The sequence below is a fragment of the Kogia breviceps genome, chromosome 18 (assembly GCF_026419965.1).
Source record: "Kogia breviceps isolate mKogBre1 chromosome 18, mKogBre1 haplotype 1, whole genome shotgun sequence".
NCBI lineage: Eukaryota > Metazoa > Chordata > Mammalia > Artiodactyla > Physeteridae > Kogia > Kogia breviceps.
Genome location: NC_081327.1, coordinates 22,386,236 through 22,404,925, shown reverse-complemented (window position 1 = coordinate 22,404,925; position 18,690 = coordinate 22,386,236). Strand labels below are relative to the sequence as shown.

General features: G+C 44.5%; 1 protein-coding gene across 4 annotated transcripts in view; it reads left to right on the top strand.

Annotated features, from left to right (window-relative positions):
* The window catches only part of MYLK3 (myosin light chain kinase 3), a 55,967-nt gene that overhangs the window by 25,763 nt on the left and 11,514 nt on the right, over positions 1-18,690 (top strand). For 3 of the 4 annotated variants that reach the window (XM_059045662.2, XM_067020384.1, XM_059045661.2), the window contains exons 4-9: positions 1,478-1,935; positions 3,352-3,457; positions 4,125-4,218; positions 4,641-4,750; positions 5,687-5,828; positions 12,401-12,471. In XM_059045662.2, the coding sequence (XP_058901645.1) occupies positions 1,478-1,935; positions 3,352-3,457; positions 4,125-4,218; positions 4,641-4,750; positions 5,687-5,828; positions 12,401-12,471 (981 nt within the window). The remainder of the gene's footprint in view (positions 1-1,477; positions 1,936-3,351; positions 3,458-4,124; positions 4,219-4,640; positions 4,751-5,686; positions 5,829-12,400; positions 12,472-18,690) is intronic. The other variant, XM_067020383.1, reaches the window with a different exon arrangement.

The window sequence follows — 18,690 nt, the reverse complement described above, 5'->3', positions numbered from 1 at the left end:
AGGTCCTTCATATAATTCATTCATTCATATATGTGGAATCAGTCTTTCTGTCCCTGGCTTATTTCACTTAGCATAAAGTCCTCAAGGTTCATCCAGGTCAGAACTTCCTTCTTTTTTAAGGATGAATAATATTCCATTATATGTATATGCTACATTTTTTTATCCATTCATCCATCACTGGACACTTGGGTTGCTTCCACATTTGGCTGTTGTGAATAATGCTGCTGTGAACATGGCTGTGCAAATCTCTTTGAGATTCTGCTTTCAATTCTTTTGGATATATTTCCAGAAGTGGGATTGCTGGATCATATGGTAGTTCTATTTTTACATTTTTTAGGAACTGCCATACTGATTTCCACAGTGGCTGCACCATTTTAGGCTTCACTGTTAGAACGTCCTGCATTTGTACTTTCATTTCTTAGTCGACTCTCAGTACATCTGTGAGGTGTTACTGTCCCCATTTGACAGAAGAGGTTGCTGAGGCTAGACTTGCCCAAACCCAGCCATGTCCAGCAACCTGTGACAGAACTACAGCCAGGATGGAGGCCACCTGGCTCCCTCCTGAGACTCAGTCCACCCCAGACACTCACCCCCTCACCCCTGTTGCAATACTCATAGACCTCGGCAGTGGGGTTGTGAAGGGCAGTCAGAGGGCAACTCGGAGAGGGAGGGTCTGAAGCTCCTAGGATCAGGGTCCTTCCCTCTGAATGTCAGGGCTTAGACGTCCTTCCTGACCTCCAGCTGGCTTCCCAAACCACAATGCTGCTTGGTCTGGGTAACAAACATGGATGCAGTGGGCCCAGTGGCATGGCCCAGTGGCACAGGGGGGCCTGTAGGGAGGCAGAGAGTTTCCTCAGCTGTGTAAGCATGCAGGCCCAGCACAGCCAGGACTGTTTTATTCAGGAGAAACAGAAAGTCCAGACTCTTATGAGCAATTCCCTGATTTTACTAAAATGTGTCTGACCTGAAGCTTCAGTGTGATGTTTGACTTGGTTCACTCTTCTCTTCATTTAATGGAAGGGAAACTAAGGTCCAAAGAAGGGAGGGAAGAGCCCAGGTCTCCTGCCTCTTGGCCATATTCCTCCTGGGGCAGAAGCACATTTCCAAGGGGCCACAGAGACAGCTGGTGTCCACCTTCCCACTCCTCCCAACCGCCACCCACCACAGGTTGCTTCAAGTCTTTCCTGGATGCTGATCCAGTGGAATCCTGAGAGCTGGTGGCACCATATGTCACTGAAGCCAGCCTCTCCCCTGGTGTCCTGTCTGGGCAGAGAGGGACAGGGGATGGAATCTGCTGCTTTCAACCGCAAGCTAACACTTACTATTACAACAACCCAAAGGGCCCTTTTTAACAGATGAGAAAACTGAGGCTAAGAGGCCATGGTCAGTGGATGGCAGCAGCAGGCATTTGAACCCAGGTCTGTTCTGACTCAAGTTCTTGCTTTTAACCTCAGGGCCACATTTCTCTCTGCCCCAGGATCTCCATTCAAGTGCACGAGACAGACACCCCTGGGGAGCTACTTGTGACACGAGGCGGCAGCCTCAGGACCACGCCCCCTGCAGAGGCTCCAGCAGCTGCCCATCCAGGTGAGCAGGACTCACCTGGGCCCAGGTGCTGCCCCCAGGCCCCTGGGACTGAGTCAGGAAAACATACCCCAAAAGGAGCCGGGGTGTTTTCCCCACTGTGGAAGCGGAGCAGCGACTGCGGAGCAAAGGCCAAAGAGAAGCAGGGATCTGGGCCCGAGCCCTCCATGGCACCAAGCAGGGCCTGGAGGGACAAGGGAGCCGATGCCAGGACCCCAGGCCTGCAGCAGGATACAGGCCCAGGAGCAGGGAACTCTGAGCCTGGAAAAGACTGCACAGCCAGAGCAACGAGCAGAGCCGAAGCAGGAAGGAGGACACCCCCGGGAGCTGAGGCGGGCAGCCTGTTTCTGGGTAAGTGAGGGCATTGCTGTGTGCCCCGAGGTGAGTGAGTTTGAAAGGCCTACTCTGGGGGGCCTCCCTGAAGCTTCCAGAGAGAGAGAATGTGGGTATTGGGGAGTCCAAGACTGGGAACAGCCTGCCAGCACATCCCAGGGCTGGAGACCAAGGCACAGAGATGCAGCAGGCTGAGCTCATGTTGGCTCTAGTCATTGGAGAAGAGGGAACCCATGGGGCTCAACTCGGATTTCTCAAAGCCACCTGCCTGCCTGATACTATTGGTATCATTCTGGATTGAGACAGGGAAGGCTCCTGCTAAAAAGCAAATCCATTAACTGGTATATATAACCCACTCTCAGCCATTTGCACCCAGTGGGCTGACTCTCATCCAGGATCGGGAAGGGGCTGCTGACCTGCTTTCTGTCCCAATGGTGGTGGGAGGCGTCCTTGTGTTCCTGTGACCCAAAGGGCCTAAACTCCTCCAGTCCTTAGGGCCACACCCTCATTGGTCTGAGCTCTCATCCCATATGGCTGCTGGAAGGCCACCATTTGCTGACTCCCTGTCCCAGAATTTCTGGAGGTCCCTGAGGAAAGGCTGAGCGTTCTGTAGGTCATCCTGTTGCCCCTTGCCTGTTCTGGGCTCCACAGTTGCCCTGTGCTGTGCTCTGACTTTTCTGGCTGCTTCCTCTCCCCTTGTATGACCTGGTCCACATGAGGACATAGGCCTCCCTTAATTCCTGAAACACTGCTGAGAGCAGGCTGTGACTTCAGAGTCTTTTCTGAGACTTGAGATGGTGATAAAGCCAATGTTAGCTGAGGACGCCCTGTGAGCCGAGCCTCGGGCATTTGTGGTGGCGTTTACCCTCACAGGCCTGTGGAGTGGAGACACGTGAAACACAGGAGGGGCTGAGAAGGACGTTTAAGGTCACAAGGTCAGTGCTGACAGAGCCAGGATCTGACAGTTGGGCTCCGGAACAGAAGGCAGTTACTTTGCAGCGAAGGAGACTTCAGACTGGAATTCTAGATGTGGATTCTCTGCGACACACCCAGAATCCAGGCTTTCCAGGGGCCCAGGAAACATCACAACCATGCAAATGTTACCCTCTTGTAGTCTAGGGCTTGGGCTCACCTTTGCAGACACAAAAAAGATACACAATGTGCTCTCAAAGCAAATTCAGTCTTCTACTTTGGGGAGCAGAAAGTTGCTTGTGAGACAAACTAAGAGAAAATAGAAGTATTTCCCCTGCTCTGGGTCCAGGGTTGCTGAGGTCATGGAGTTGTCCCTGGAACACTCTGAGTGCTGCCTCGATAAGCCTCCCACAAACTGGCAGAAGCCGTTTTTGAACCAAGTGGGTCTGGAACTGGTGGTGGGGGGATCTGAGAGGTGGGGACGGCACAAAGGAGGCTCACAGGCTGCTGTCTCCCGAACAGACGACAGTCCAGCCCCGCCAGCCCCCTTTGAGCATCGGGTGGTGAGTGTGAGGGAGACCTCGACCTCAGCGGGCTACACAGTGTGCCAGCACGAAGTCCTGGGAGGGTAAGCTGGCCTTCTGCCTTGATGAGGGGTGGGGCAACTGGACAGCTGGATGCCGCTGATGGTTCTCGGGAACTGATTGATGGGGCCACCGCCAGGAGTGGGATGTCCCGCACAGCATGAGAGTGAGCGGAGAGCTCACAAAGAGTGGGTGAGGAGATATCTGCGGAGTGCAGGAGGGCCCACATGGTGTGAGTGAGATTAAGTGTAGGGTGAAGGAGGGCTCACAGTGCAGGCCTGGGACCCGTGTACTGGGGGTGGCATGGGAGCCGGCATGGGGTGGGGTAAGAGGGATGTCCTCTAGGGTGCAGGACAGCCCGGGTGGTGTGGGTGGAGAGAACACCCTCTGGGGTGCAGGGTGGACTAGGTGGTGTGGGTGACTGGGACACCGCCTGGGGTGCAGGATGGCCTGGGTTCTGTGGGTTGGGGGGACACACCCTCTGGGTTGCAGGATGGCCCACACATATGGGGTGAAGAAGCTCTTTTCCAGGTTCAGAGCCTGTGTGGTGTGGGGGTGGCGACTGATAACTCTGGGGTGCCGGGTAATCCCCGTGGTGTGTGCGGAGCAGAGGTAGGACCAGAAAGCCCAAGGTCCAGGGTGGGGCTGGCCCATCACGTGCGGGGGGTGCTTCTGGGCCTCTGAGACTGCTCTGTCATCATATGTCTGCAGGGGCCGGTTTGGCCAGGTCCACAGATGCACGGAGAAGGCCACGGGCCTCTCGCTGGCAGCCAAGATCATCAAAGTGAAGAGTGCCAAGGACCGGGTGAGGTTTTTGCCCCGGGACAGTGGGTGTCCCGGGCCAAGCTCAGGATTCCTTCACTTCCCCCTGGGCCACCCTGGGCCCCATACTGCCCCAGGCCCCTCCATTCTGAGCAGGAAACCCAGCCACCTTTCCTGCCTCTTTTCCACGACTCCCACACTCCAGTCGGCAGGTCACCTTGCACCCTGGGCAACAGGTCCTCCTGGACCTCCAGGGTTCCTTTTTGGCCCTCAGGTTTCCTACCTGTGAAATGGGTGGGCCCTTGCAGCTGTAAGAAGCTGGTGTGGGTGGTGAGTTGAGGAAAGCCGGTGTGAGAACAGGAAATGAGGGTGCAGGGTGTGTGTGTGTGTGTGTCTTGGGAAGGGCAGCTGACTTCTCTTCCTGACCCATTTCTTGGAAACTCCTCTCCCCTTTGGCTCCACAAGGAGGATGTGAAGAACGAGATCAACATCATGAACCAGCTCAGCCATGTGAACCTGATCCAGCTCTACGATGCCTTTGAGAGCAAGAACAGCTTTACCCTTGTCATGGAGTAGTGAGCATGGGAGACTGGGCCAGGGCTCGGGGTGGGGCTGGGAGCTGAGATTCCAGCAAAGCTCTCCCTTTCCTTCCCCTCTCAGCGACACCCAGGGAAAGGCATCACCTCCTCTGCCTGACCTCCAACATAGAACACAGAGGACAAAGCCATTTGTCACAAGCCAGCAGCCAGTGAACCTGATTTGACCTACAGATATTGTTTTGGCCTACACAATTTTTAGTAATTTTGGTTTAGTTGTTGACTAAATTTAGTTGTTAGTTGGAGATTGGGAAATTTCACATTAAAACCTAGATGTCTAGCTTTTCTTGCAAATATAAAAGATCTAGTAATGCTGGATCTACATTTCCAGTTGGAACTGGGGTGATGGAGCTCATAGTAACTGACCTTTGTAGACGGGGCAATCAAACTTCCATTTGCTACAGTCCCTACCACTTCCAGCTACCCATGACGTTGAGACCAGGGGCTCAGGGGACATTTATTATTGTGCTTGTGTTGCTATTTTCCTTCTGGTAGGACTGAGGAGAGTGAAATATTTGTCATGTCAGTTCTCTTTAAAAAGTGGAAAAAGATTAGACTGAGGGCTATGTGTTCTAAGAAAAGTTTTGTGTTACATCTGGTCTGATTTGTCCACTTAGGGTTCTTGCCATGTAGGTACTAATTGGCCCCTGTCGGCCAATGAGTTTACAACCTTGGCCTAGAGTATCAAGAGTGAGTATCCAGAGTGAGCCTGGATGATCAACACTGCAGATAAGCCCCAGTCTCCCCTTTGGCCCATCACTTCCTTTTTACCCCATACCCTGAGCTGGGAATGGAGCAAAGGTCCCCATAAAACCCCAGATGGCAGTGGCACCCTTGGGTTCACCTGGTGATGAGTGGACCAGTCTTCTGAGAGCCTTGCTCAGTTAGTGCCTGCCTCTTCCTTTGCCCTGGCAGTGTGGATGGGGGTGAGCTCTTTGACCGGATCACAGAAGAGAAGTACCACCTGACTGAACTGGATGTGGTGTTGTTCACCAAGCAGATCTGCGAGGGTGTGCAATACCTCCATCAGCAGTACGTCCTGCACTTGGACCTCAAGGTCAGGCTCCACCCTGGGCATGTGGCGGCTGGGTGCCCCGGTTCCTGAGCCCCTGCTGCTCTCTCATCTTTGAGAGCTCTGTCAGCACCCAATCCTGGCTTCCATTCCTTGCTCTGCCATTGCCTACTTCTGGAGTCTAGGGCAGGCCAAGTCTCTGAGCCTCAGTTCCTCCATCTGTGACATGTGGAAAATAGGTACCTCATTAAGTGTTCTTTGAAGATCAAATGATACAGTGACTTTTTTCTATTAAAAAAATCTCTAAGATTAGTTTTTAAAACTGAAATAGAAACATAAGCATATGGTAACAAATATAGACAATATAGAAATGTATGAAATGAACAGTGAAAGTTCTTCCCTCTGTGCTGAAAGGTCTTTTGTATTAGCAATTTGGCATGACAAACACACACACACACAAAAGGGATCATACTATACATCTCGTTTTTAAATTTGCCCTTTTTAGTTAACAGTACACTATAGACATCTTTTCTCATTCTCTTTTTTTTTCTCTCAACCACTGCGCCACCAAGGAAGCCCATTTTCTCATTCTCCTTAACGGCTATGGTATAGTCCATTGAATGAATGCATTACAGCTTCTTTTGTCTACTTGACAAAAAGTAAGCATGTGGTAGCCATTCCTTTCTTTCTTTTTTGTACATGGGTTTATTTCTAGGATGTCTATTCTGTTCCATTGATCTACATGTCTGCATTTTTATGCCAATGTTATACTATTTTGATTAGTGTAGCTTAGTTATAGTTTGAGATCAGGAAGTGTGATGCCTCCAATTTTTTAGATTCTACTTATAACTGAGATCATACAGTAAGTGTCTTTGTCTGTCTGACTTATTTCACTTTGCATAATGTTGTCAAGTTCCATCTTGTCACAAATGGCAGAATTTCCTTCTTTTTTATGGCTGAATAATATTCCATTGTGTGTATGTATATATGTGTGTGTGTGTGTGTGCGTGTGTATGTATATGTGTATATATATATACATATACATACACACACACATATATATATCACATTTAAAAAATCCATTCATCTGTTGATGGACACTTAAGTTGTATCCATGTCTTGACTATTGTAAATAATGCTGCAGTGAATATGGAGGTACAAATATCTCTTCAAAATAGTGATTTGGTTTCCTTTGGATACATACCCAGAAGTGGAATTGCTAGATCACATTGTAGTTCTATTTTTAATTTTTTGAGGAACATCCACACTGTTTCCATCATGGCTGCACCAATTTATTAATACATTCCCACCAACAGTGTGCAATGTTTCCCTTTTCTCTGCATCCTCACCAACACTTGTTATCTCTTGTTTTTTGGATGACATACATTCTAACAGGTTTAAAGTGATATCTCCTTGTGGTTTTGATTTGCATGGTGGCCATTGCTGTGGTTTTTCTACTCCACTGGCACAACAGGAAGATATTTCTCTACTACCCCTGTCAGGAATTTCAGTGGCTCACCACAGAAGATGGGAAGTGTGCTGTCTGGACCTACATGTGTACACATTGCTCCTTCTGGCCATCTTTCCTGATAAGGTTGTGGTACTATGAAAAATGGTGGAGATGGTGGGGAAGTGACCTCAAGCTTCCCTGCTTACTAGAGCTAATTCCAGAGCCTCTGGACCAGCTGCTTGTGGGATGAGCAGTTAGGAGAAGCTAGGATTCTGCTCTGTGATTCAGGGTCAATGAACAGCCTTTGGGGCAATGCCTGTGACACTACAGTAGGAGACAATTATTGCCAAGGTCTGTTTCTCATCCAGAAGCAGGGCTTGTGTTACTTCAGCCTCTTCCTGGTCCATGAAATCTTGTGTAAGTTTCTTGATCTTAGTGATTGATTTTGCATAAGCTTATCAATTGAAAAGTGGGGAATGATAATACCTACCTCCTAGGAATGTTGGTTGATTTAAAATGTGGAGAAAGAGCTCAGAGCTGCACTGTCCAATATAATAGACACTAGCCACATTTGCCTTTTTTTCTTCTTTCTTTCTTTTTCCTTTTCTTCTTCTTTTTTTTTTTTTTTTGACTGTGTTGTGTGGCATCTTCATTCCCCAATCAGGGATCAAACCTGTGCCCCCTGAAGTGGAAGTGTGGAGTGTTGATCACTGGACTGCCAGGGAAGCCCCATATTTGACTATTAAGCACTTGAAATATAACTAGTGTGAGCGAGGAACTGAATTTTAAATTTTATTAATTTAAATCTAAAAATTGACATGATTAAATTATTGAAAAACATTAAGTATATTTGGAACAATTTCAATATGTTAATTTGCTTTTCAAAAGCTATAAATTTCATGAAATCTAAATACAAATAATTCATGAGATCTAAATACATCTAAAGTATTTCTGATGAAAATTTAGTGTCTGATTTGAGATGTGCTATAAATGTAAAATGCACACTGGACTTCAAAGGCAATATGATAAAAATAATAGAAAATGTTTCATCAATATTTTTTATTTTGATAACTTATTGAAATGGTAGTGTTTTTGATATATCAGGCCAGATAAAATTATTATTAAAATTAAGTTTTAGAAAATACTTTGAGGTGAATGAAAATGAGAACACAACATGCCAAGACTTATGGGGGTGCATCTAAACTAGGAATGAAATTTGTAGCTGCAAACACATATATTAAAAGAAGATCTCAAACCAATAATTCCATCTTAAAAAACTAGAAAAAGAAGAGCAAGCTAAATTCAAAGCAAGCAGAGGATACAAATAAGAAAGATTAGAGCAGAAATAATTGAAACAGAAATAGAGAAACAGTAGAGAAAATCAATGAAACCAAAAGTTGATTCTTTGAAAAGATCAATAAATTGACAAATATTTAGCTACATTGAACTAGAGAGAAGACTCAAATTACTAAAATGAATGGAATGAAAGAGGAGACATCACTACCAGCCTTACAGAAATACAAAAAGATTATAAGGGAATGTTATGAAAAATTGTATGCCAGTAAAGTAGATAATGTAGATAAAATGGATGAATTCCCCCAAAAGACACAAACTTCTGAAAACTCACTCAAAAGGAATAGAAAATCTGAATAGACTTATAACAAGTAAAACAATCAAATTGGTGTAAAAAACTACCCACAGAGAAAAGCCGAGGCCCATATGGCTTCATTGGTGAATTCTATCAAATGTTTAAAGAATTAATACCAATCCTTCACAAACTGTTCCAAAAATTAGAAGAGAATAAAGCACTTCCTCACTCATTTTATGAGACCAGACTTATCCTGATTCCAAAACCATGCAGACATCACTTCTTGTGATGAAACTACAGACAAATATCCCTTGTGAATATAGATGTAAAAATTCTCAATAAAAAATTAGTAAACTAAATACAGCAACATTTAAAAAGGATTATACACATCACAAAGTGGGATTTGTCCCAAGAATGCAAGGTTGGTTTAACATATGAAAAATCAAACCATGTAATATGCCATGTTAAAAGAATAAAGGACAATATCACATGATCATTTTAGTAGCTGCAGAAAAATCACTTGACAAAATCAAAAAACTTTTCATGATGAAAACACTAAGCAAATTAGGTATAGAAGAGAACTCCTTAACCTGATAAAGGCCATCTATGAAAAATGCACAGCTAATATTAAACATAATGGTAAAATGTTGAATGTTTTCCTCTTAACATCAGGAACAAGACACGGGTGTATATTCTTGCCATTTCTATTAAACATTGTACTTGTGATTCTAACCAGGGCAATTAGGCAAGAGAATAAATAAAAGACATCCAGATTGGAGAGGAAGAAGTAAAATTCTATTCACAGATGACATGATTTTGTATATAGAAAATCCTAAGAAGGGTGGAATGAAACTCTTAGAACTAATAAATGAGTTCAGCAATGTTGTAGCATGTAAGATGTAAAAATCAATTGCATTTCCATACATTAGCAGTTGACATTCTGTAAATAAAATTAAGAAAACTATTTCATTTACAGTAGCATCAGAAAGAATAAAATACTTAGAAATGAATTTGACCAAAGATGTATAAGCCTTATATTCTGAAAACTATGAAACATTGTTGAAAGAAATTAAAGATGGCATAAGTAAATGGAAAGACATCCCATACTCATAGATCAGAAAACTTAATATTGTTAAGATGGCAATACTCTCCAAAATGATCTCTATGTTCAGTGCAATCCTCTCAAAATCACAGCTGGCTTCTTAGCAGAAATTAATGATCTAATCCTAAAATTCAGATGGAAATTTATGGGACCCAGAATAGCAAAAACAGTCTTGAAAAAGAAGGACAAATTTGGAGGACTCACATTTCCCGACTTCAAAACTTACTACTAAGCTACAGAAATCAAAACTGTGTTATGATGCAAGGACAGACAGACAGATCAATGGAATGCAATTGAGAGTCCAGAATTAAACCCTTATATTTGTGGTCAATAGATTTTTGAAAAAAGTGCCATGACAGTTCAATGGGCAAAGAATAGTCTTTTCAACAAATGGTGCTGGGACACCATGCTTGATATCCACATGAAAGTTGAACCCCTACCTCATAATATATACAAAAATTAACTCAAAATGGATATAGACCTAAATGTAAGAGCTAAAACTATAAAGTTCTTAGAAGAAAGCATAGGTATATTATATATGAGTCAAAAGCTCAAGCTAGAAGAGCAAAGTTGATAAATTAGACTTCATCAAAATTAAAAACCATTATGGGGCTTCCCTGGTGGCGCAGTGGTTGAGAATACGCCTGCCGATGCAGGGGACACGGGTTCGTGCCCCGGTCCGGGAAGATCCCACATGCCGCGGAGCGGCTGGGCCCGTGAGCCATGGCCGCTGAGCCTGCGCGTCCGGAGCCTGTGCCCCGCAATGGGAGAGGCCACAACAGTGAGAGGCCCGCGTACCACAAAAAAAAAAAAAAAAAAAAAAAAAAAAAAAAAAAAAAAAAAAAAAAAAACCATTATGTTTCCAAGGACACCATAATGAAAATGAAATAACAGCCCACAGAATGGGAGAAAATATTTTCAAATCATATATCTGATAAAGGACTTATATCTAGGATATATAAAGAACTCTTACAACTCATTGAGAAAGACAAATTTGAAAATGGGCAAAGGATTTGAATAGACCTTTATCCAATGAGGATATAAAAATGGCCAATAAGCACATGAAAAGATTTTTAACATCGTTAGTCAAAAGAGAAATGTAAATCAAAACTACAATGAGACACTATTTCACACCCATTGGATTAGCTAAAATAAAAAACAAAAATGGCAGACAAGAAGCGTTAGCTAGGATTTGGAGAAATTGGACCTCTTGTACATTGCTGGTGGGATTGCTCTGTGGGATTGCCCAGATGCTCTGTGGCATGTGGGATCTTCCCTGACCAGGGCTCGAACCCATGTCCCCTGCATTGGCAGGCTGATTCTTAACCACTGAACCACCAGGGAAGTCCCAAGACATGAAGATTTTTAATCATCAATTTCCTGAACCTATCTGAGGAATTTCACAACCGCTTTGTAACATAAATAGCAATAAAAACTTCTGTTAGGAGAAATAGTACCTGACATTTGCTTCATAAGCTGGAAAGTTTTTAATGCATATTATGTCATTTGATCTTCACGCCCTCCAGGAAGAAGGCAGGAAGAGGTTATTATTCCCATTTTACAGATGGAGACACTGAGTTTCCAGAGTGGGAAAGTACTCATCTAGGGCTAGGAACCCTGGTAATGGACCCCTGGACCTCAGGCACTGGCCTTAGGTCTCTAGATCCTTTATACCATAAGCCCTCTGTCTGCCCTCCACCCTTACCCCTATGCAAATTTGTCTGGCACAAGCAAGGAGAATCGTTCCAGTCTCCCTCAGGGCCTCCAAGCTGATCTGAAACACTTAAGAGAAGTATGTCAAGTCCAGCACCTCCATCCCATGGGTCATAGCTGTCACCACAAAATGGCAGGTTGACATTTTGCAGCTCTGAACTCCTTGACCAAACTACTGCAGATTTGGTCCCACCCCTGAGATTCTGATGTAATCAGGTCAGGGTTGGGGCCTGGGTGTTGGGACTTTTGAGGACTTCCCTGATGATTCTAGCGTGCAGCCAGGGTTTAGAACCACCACCCCAAGCCAATGGTCACAAACAATCAGCTTGTGGGCCAGATCTGCATCCCAGACATGTCGTGTTTGATTCCTATACATGATGAATGCATGTTTAAATTGGATTAAGTTGTCAACATTTAAAAGCATGGAATTTTTCCTTAAACCTCGATTTCTGTCTTCCCTTGAGGACTGAGGAACTCTGGTGACTGGGCCTGCATTCCTGTGTGGTGGTCAGTGGGTAGAGCTGAACAGTGGCTGCCCCTTTACACAGGGCAGGAGTTCTCCAGTTCCCCACCATCCATACTACTCCCTATTGTCTCATACTAGCCCACATCATTTATTTTCAATATCTATCCATCCCTATAGGGCTGCCCTGTAGGGCTTTCCCTTGCAGGCTGGGAAACTGAGGCCTGTAGACAAATAAGTGTGGGAACTCAGACCTTCTTATCTGTTGATTAAGCTATGCAAACTTCTCTTTCTTTCCCAGCCTGAGAACATACTGTGTGTCAATCAGACGGGACACCAAATTAAGATCATCGACTTCGGGCTGGCCAGAAGGTAAGGGAGTTTTATTTCGGTACTTTGACAGAACTCCTTGGAAACTATTGGTGGCTCTCTTGGACATGGTTACCCACAACTCAGCCAACTTTTGAGTTTTGGGACTGATATGAGAAAGCTTTCTCACTGAGGCTGGCCGCCTTCACAAAGACTGCATAGAGAGGCCTCGTTACTACTGCAGGGGGCGGCTTTGTGCTGCGGGCTCTGCTTCTCCCTAAAAGGCTGTGGGATTAACAGTATTTCAAACTACCTGTGTGAACAGAGAGGGGAGTGATAGTTAAAGGGGGTCACCGAATGGGGGTGCTGGGCAGCTCCTTCTATCCATTCCCCAGGCCTCCTGGGGCCAAGATGTACTGGGCTGTGTGATGCATTCATCACCAACCCTGCCCTCCAGAAAATGATTAGGTTAAATAGGATGGTGCCATGCGTAAGTGGTTCTGGGCACTCAGGACTGGCTTAGATCTTGGTAAAATGGTGATACATGCAGTGCCAGCTGATATGGACAATTATGAAGTTTAAATGAGATAATACATCAACAGTGCAGACCCATCCAATGAGGGTGGTTAGGTTCTCAAGTTTCAGTGCATAAAGTGAACATCATATATAATTTAAAAAACATCTTAAAGTCCCTTAAAACACCTAAAGCCTAGTGACGTATGGTTTTACTGTTGGATCCTGTCCAGTCTCATGCTTGATGAACACCGTGTCTCTGCAGGGCTCTTGCCCATGTTGTGCACACCCAGTGGTGTGGCTGTAACAGACACTTGGCATTGGGGAGGGCATCCACAGTCTGTGAAGATGGCAATAAATGTATGTTCATCCTCCAGCCTTCCTCCAGAATTCTATTTCCACCAAGAATGACATTTCTCTGAGAATCACATACTTTCTAGATAGGTCTTCACACCACGCCTTCAAATCTTGAAATTTTCTCTTACTCTAATGGTCATTTTCCACACAGAAGTTGTTTTTGTCACTTTCTGAGCCTTGCAGCATCTACCACTCCATCCACAATGGGAGAAAGGAGCACTTCATCCCCATGGTGGCAGAGCCGTGCCTGAGCTCAGCCTCTGGTGTCCACCACCGGCCTCCCAGAGGGGGCGTTCAAACCCACAATGGTGGTCTTCCTAGGTCACTTCCCCACTGGTTGGAGAGGTAAATGTCACCTCTTTGCAGGAGTGAAAGGTGCATTTTCAGGGCCCCACATGATGGATGGGAGGCCAAGTGTGGTATTGGAGCAACAGCAGAGAGAAGTCCTTATCGCCACTCTGTACCTTCAGGGTCTGCAGTACACAGCGTACTGCATTTCATGAACAGTCCCAAATCCCCCAACCCAGATGCCTAAAAATCGCACTCAATCCATAATGTAAAAAAATTGCTTAATATTTTCCCAAATAATGTTGTATAAAATTGGGATTCATCCTATACACTTGCACACCTTATGCACCAGGGCGTGTTTCTCAACCTATTTTTCATGTCTCCACCTGCCCCACAAAGAGCCTTTTTAACCATTTCTTTCCTAATCCCTCGGTCCCCTCCTCATGAAATGTAATGCCACAGGTGTATTGTGTATCTGTTTATGTACTGTGGCCCTTTGGAGAACCGCAGACCGTTGTAATAGCTAAGATTTTTTTGCCCTCCCCCCAAGAACCACTGTTCCCTCACTGTGGGGCAATATATTCTTCATCCAGACCTCACACACTAGTGTATGCAGGACCCTACCAAATGCCAGGTGACCAACTGCCAAATGAGGTTTTACAGTGACACACTGTGAATTCAGAGCAAGAAGTAACCACCTGAGGTTCCTGGAGTCTGGGACGGCTCTGAGCAGCCAGAAGAGACGAATGGACAGGGCTTTGTTACCTGCAGGCAGTAGTGTGCTGGTAAAAGTTTAAGAACCCGCTGCGGCTGGGACGTGAGAGGAGGTGGGGTTGATTTGTAACCTTTGCTAACTTTGGCTGATTTCAAGCTACCAACATGACGTCACTGAGTGCAGAGTTGGGAGGAGATGTGCACCATTGGCTCTTGTGCACCCGTGAGAACTGGCTCCAGCACGACTCTGTGTGGAGGGGGGCAGGAGGGATAGTGTCAGTTAGGGACCAAGACTAGGGTGCACACTGCGCATGAGCAGGCTGGCCTGGGGGAGGCAGGAGCTGTGGGTGGGACTCGGGGAGGAAGACACGGCAGAAGGTGAGGGCACTAACGGGACATCCTGAGTAGGGAGGCTCAGAGGTTGGAATGGTATCCAATAGGCCATTGAGTCTCAGATGGTGAGAGGTGAAAAGGGTTGTAGGCCAATTTACCGAAAATCGATTAGTCAAAATCTATCCCGAATACACACTACTATATATAAAATAGGTAACCAACAAGGGCCTATTGTATAGCACAGGGAGCTATAGTCAATATTTTGTAATAACCTATAATGGAAAAGAATCTAAAAAAGAATATATATATATATATATATATATATATATATAAAACTGAATCACTTTGCTTTACACCTGAAACAAGCACAACATTGTAAATCTATATTTCAATAAAAATTAAAAAAAATCTATTCCAAACTGTCAGTCAAATTTGTTAATCTGGTTAAGGGCATTAATGGCAATAATTTTGCCAGTGGGACCAGAGGTAGAGGGCAAGTTCAAGAAAATAAACACAGGGAGCCATATTTTTAATTTTAATTTTTTAATTTTTTGGCCATACAGCATGTGGGATCTTAGTTCCCTGACCAGGGATTGAACCTGCACCCCTTGCATTGGGAGCACGGAGTCTTACCTACTGGACCACCAGGGAACTCCCAGGGAGCTGTATTTAAGAGAAAGCCACCCACGAAAAACTGCTGGGCACTGGAGAAGTGCAGGTGTCAGAAAATGTGGTACTCAGGAAATTGCACTTAGTGGAACTGGGCTGACAGGTTCACAGGTTCTGGCTGTGAGATGAAAGGAAAACATCAAAAGCATCCTCGATAGTCTGGCAAACTGGTCATTCAGCAAAAAGATTCTTTGGCAAATTGGTTTTTAACAAATTGGCCTGCTTCCTGGGAATTGTGTCCTTCTAAAAGGAGGGACCTGTGCGGGGAATGTGCAGTTTGAGAGAGCATGCTTTATACTCCGGAATAGTTAAATGTTTTTAAAGAGGGAGGAAATGACAAATTTTCCCCATAACACGAACTATAGAAAGTACAGTTGTATTTCTGGGTGCGGCTGTGAGAAGGCGCTGAGATTGTGAGTGCAGGTATGACCCCCAGTAGAGTGGGGCCATACAAATCTTCAGAGACTCCGACATCCAGCAAGAGGGACCAGTTTTACACCAGGCTGGGTGGTGAGTGTCATCAGTGGGTCTAAGTAGGGACATGTCAAGGGGTCGAGAATGGAGACAGAATGGGAAGGATCTTGTTTAATTATCTTGGTCTCCAGAATGTTGGGTGCAGGAATGAGCCTCCTGACTCCCAGTCCAGTGCTCAGATTGGAATCTAAGCCCATTTCATCAGATCCTTTGGCAGGGTGAGGAAGTGCCTATCTCAAACCTTATGAGGCTGCAACCTCATATGTGACCTTATGATCACAGAGGGCCTTGGGCTGGGAATCTGGAGAGGGGGGTCTTAGTGGATATTTTGACACAGTTTTGGGGTGGATGGATCAGTTAACTACTGCTACAGTACTGTTGTATAACAAATCACCCCCAAATGCAGTGACTTAAAACACCAATTGTTTATTTTCCTCCACACATTTTCAAGTCAGCTGGGGAATTAGCATGCTGGACCCAACTTATACTAGCTCATGATAAGGAATCTTGTAAGCCAGTTGTTAAACATGGCCATTATTAAAAATTAAATTGTATAAGCTTACAATTAAAGAAATTATTTTAAAACAAAGATATTAAATTTTAAAAAGTTAACACTTCCTAATTATTTCACTACATTTCACAATTATTTATGCTCATGAGTTTATTTACACTGACTGTTATCTATATGGTGGAAAGACTATAGAATAGTGTGCTATTGCCGATCTCTTCCCAACTCTTCATTCAGTGACATGGTGATGGTACTTTTAAATCAGACACAGTGAAATCAGTATTTACACGATTGGCAAGTGATACAAATCAAAACTTAAAGGAAAATCAGAGAGCTCGTTGTTAAACTTTTACCCACACACCACTGGTTGGGAGTCACTGATCTAGGCTGAGTTGAACTGGGCTTGGATGCAGGTCAGTGAGGACAGGCCTGTTCCAGGTGTCTCTCATTCTCTTCTCATGGTGATGGCCGAAGAGCAAGAGGACACACTCCTACAGCCTAGCTTGGAATTGGTCCACCGTCATGTCCACCCACATTCCACTGGCCAAAGCAGCTCATGTGGCCAAGCTCACCATCAATGGGATGGGGCAATATATGCCATCTCTAGTGGAATGAACTACAAAGTCACATGATACAGGATGTAGCTGTGGGGCAGATGAAGCAGTGGAAACAAGAATGCATCCTGGGAAAGGAATGTCCAGGGGCTGAGAGCCTGGACCTTCTCTCCTCAAGGGGAAGCCTGTTCCTCTCAGTTTGGCTCCTGGGCCCGAGGCTCCCGTCAGGTGCCAGTGCAGGGGAGGAACAGGCTTCCAGAGGAAGGCTCTAGCTCTCCTCCCCTCTCTGGCTTCCCGCCACAACTCAGCCACCAAGGTGATCTTTGTTGCTCTTTCACTTGGTGAGTATGGTCTGTGTTGAGTCAGGGTCTGCATTTGCCTGACTCTCAGCAAATTCGGAAAAGAAGAGACTGTATTTTGAAAACTCACATCCTTGATTTAAGGGAATCAGGCTACATTGGCAGGATATTTATTTTATTCTTCTCTATTTCTCAATTGCCTCATCTGTAAAATGAGGACAGTAAACTTAGCTACTTCTTAGGATTGTTGTGAGGATGAGAAGTTTATATAAGTAAAACTTTTAGCATGGTATCTGGTGAATAGGAAGTGCCCATTAATTTTTTTAAATTAACATTTCATTTTTTAGAGGAGTTTTAGGTGCACATCAAAACTGGGGGGAAGGAACAGGGATTTCCCATTTATCCCCTGTCCCCACACATGCAAAGCCTCCCCTCATCACCATTGATAAGCCTACATTGACACATCATAGTCACCCAAAGTCCACAGTTTAAATTTAGGTTCAGTCTTGGTGTTGTACATTCTATGGGTTTGGACAAATGTATAATGACATGTATTCATTATTATAGTATCATACAAAGTATTTTCACTACCCTAAAAATCCTCTGTGCTTCACCTGTTTATCTCTCCCTCCTCCCTAATCCCTGGCAACCACCGATCTTTTTACTGTCTCCACAGTTTTGCCTTATCCAGAATGTCATATATTTGGAATCATACAGTATGTAGCCTTTTCAGACTGGCTTCTTTCACTTAGTAATATGCTTTTTAAAAACTTTTTATTTTATATTGGAGTATAGTTGATTAACAATGTTGTGTTAGTTTTAGGTGTACAACAAACTGATTCAATTATACATATATCTATTCTTTTTCAAATTCTTTTCCCATTTAGATTGTTACATAATATTGAGCAGAGTTCCCTGTGCTATACAGAAGGCCCCTGTTGGTTATCAATTTTATTTATTTATTTATTTTGGAGTATAATTGCTTTACAATGTTGTGTTAGTTTCTGCTGTACAGTGCAGTGAATCAGTTATATGTATACATATATCCCCTCCCTCTTGGACCTCCCTCCCCCACCCCATCCCACCTATCTAGGTCATCACAGAGCACCAAGCTGAGCTCCCTGTGCTATACAGCAGGTTCCCACTAGCTATCTATTTTACATGTGGTAGTGTATTTATGTCAAACCTAATCTCCCAATTCATCCCACCCTCCCCTTCCCCCTGTGTCCACACATCCTTTCTCTACGTCTGCCTTTCTATTCCTGCCCTGCTAATAGGCTCATCTGTACCATTTTTCTAGATTCCACATATGCATTAATATATGATATTTGTTTTTCTCCTTCTGACTTACTTCACTATGTATGAAAGTCTCTAGGTCCATCCACATCTCTACAAATGACCCAATTTCATTTCTCTCTGTGGCTAATATCCCATTATATATATGTTCCACATCTTCTTTATCCACTCCTTTGTTGATGGACATTTAGGTTGTTTCCATGTCCTGGCTATTGTAAATAGTGCTGCAATGAACATTGGGATACATGTGTCATTTTGAATTATGGTTTTCTCAGAG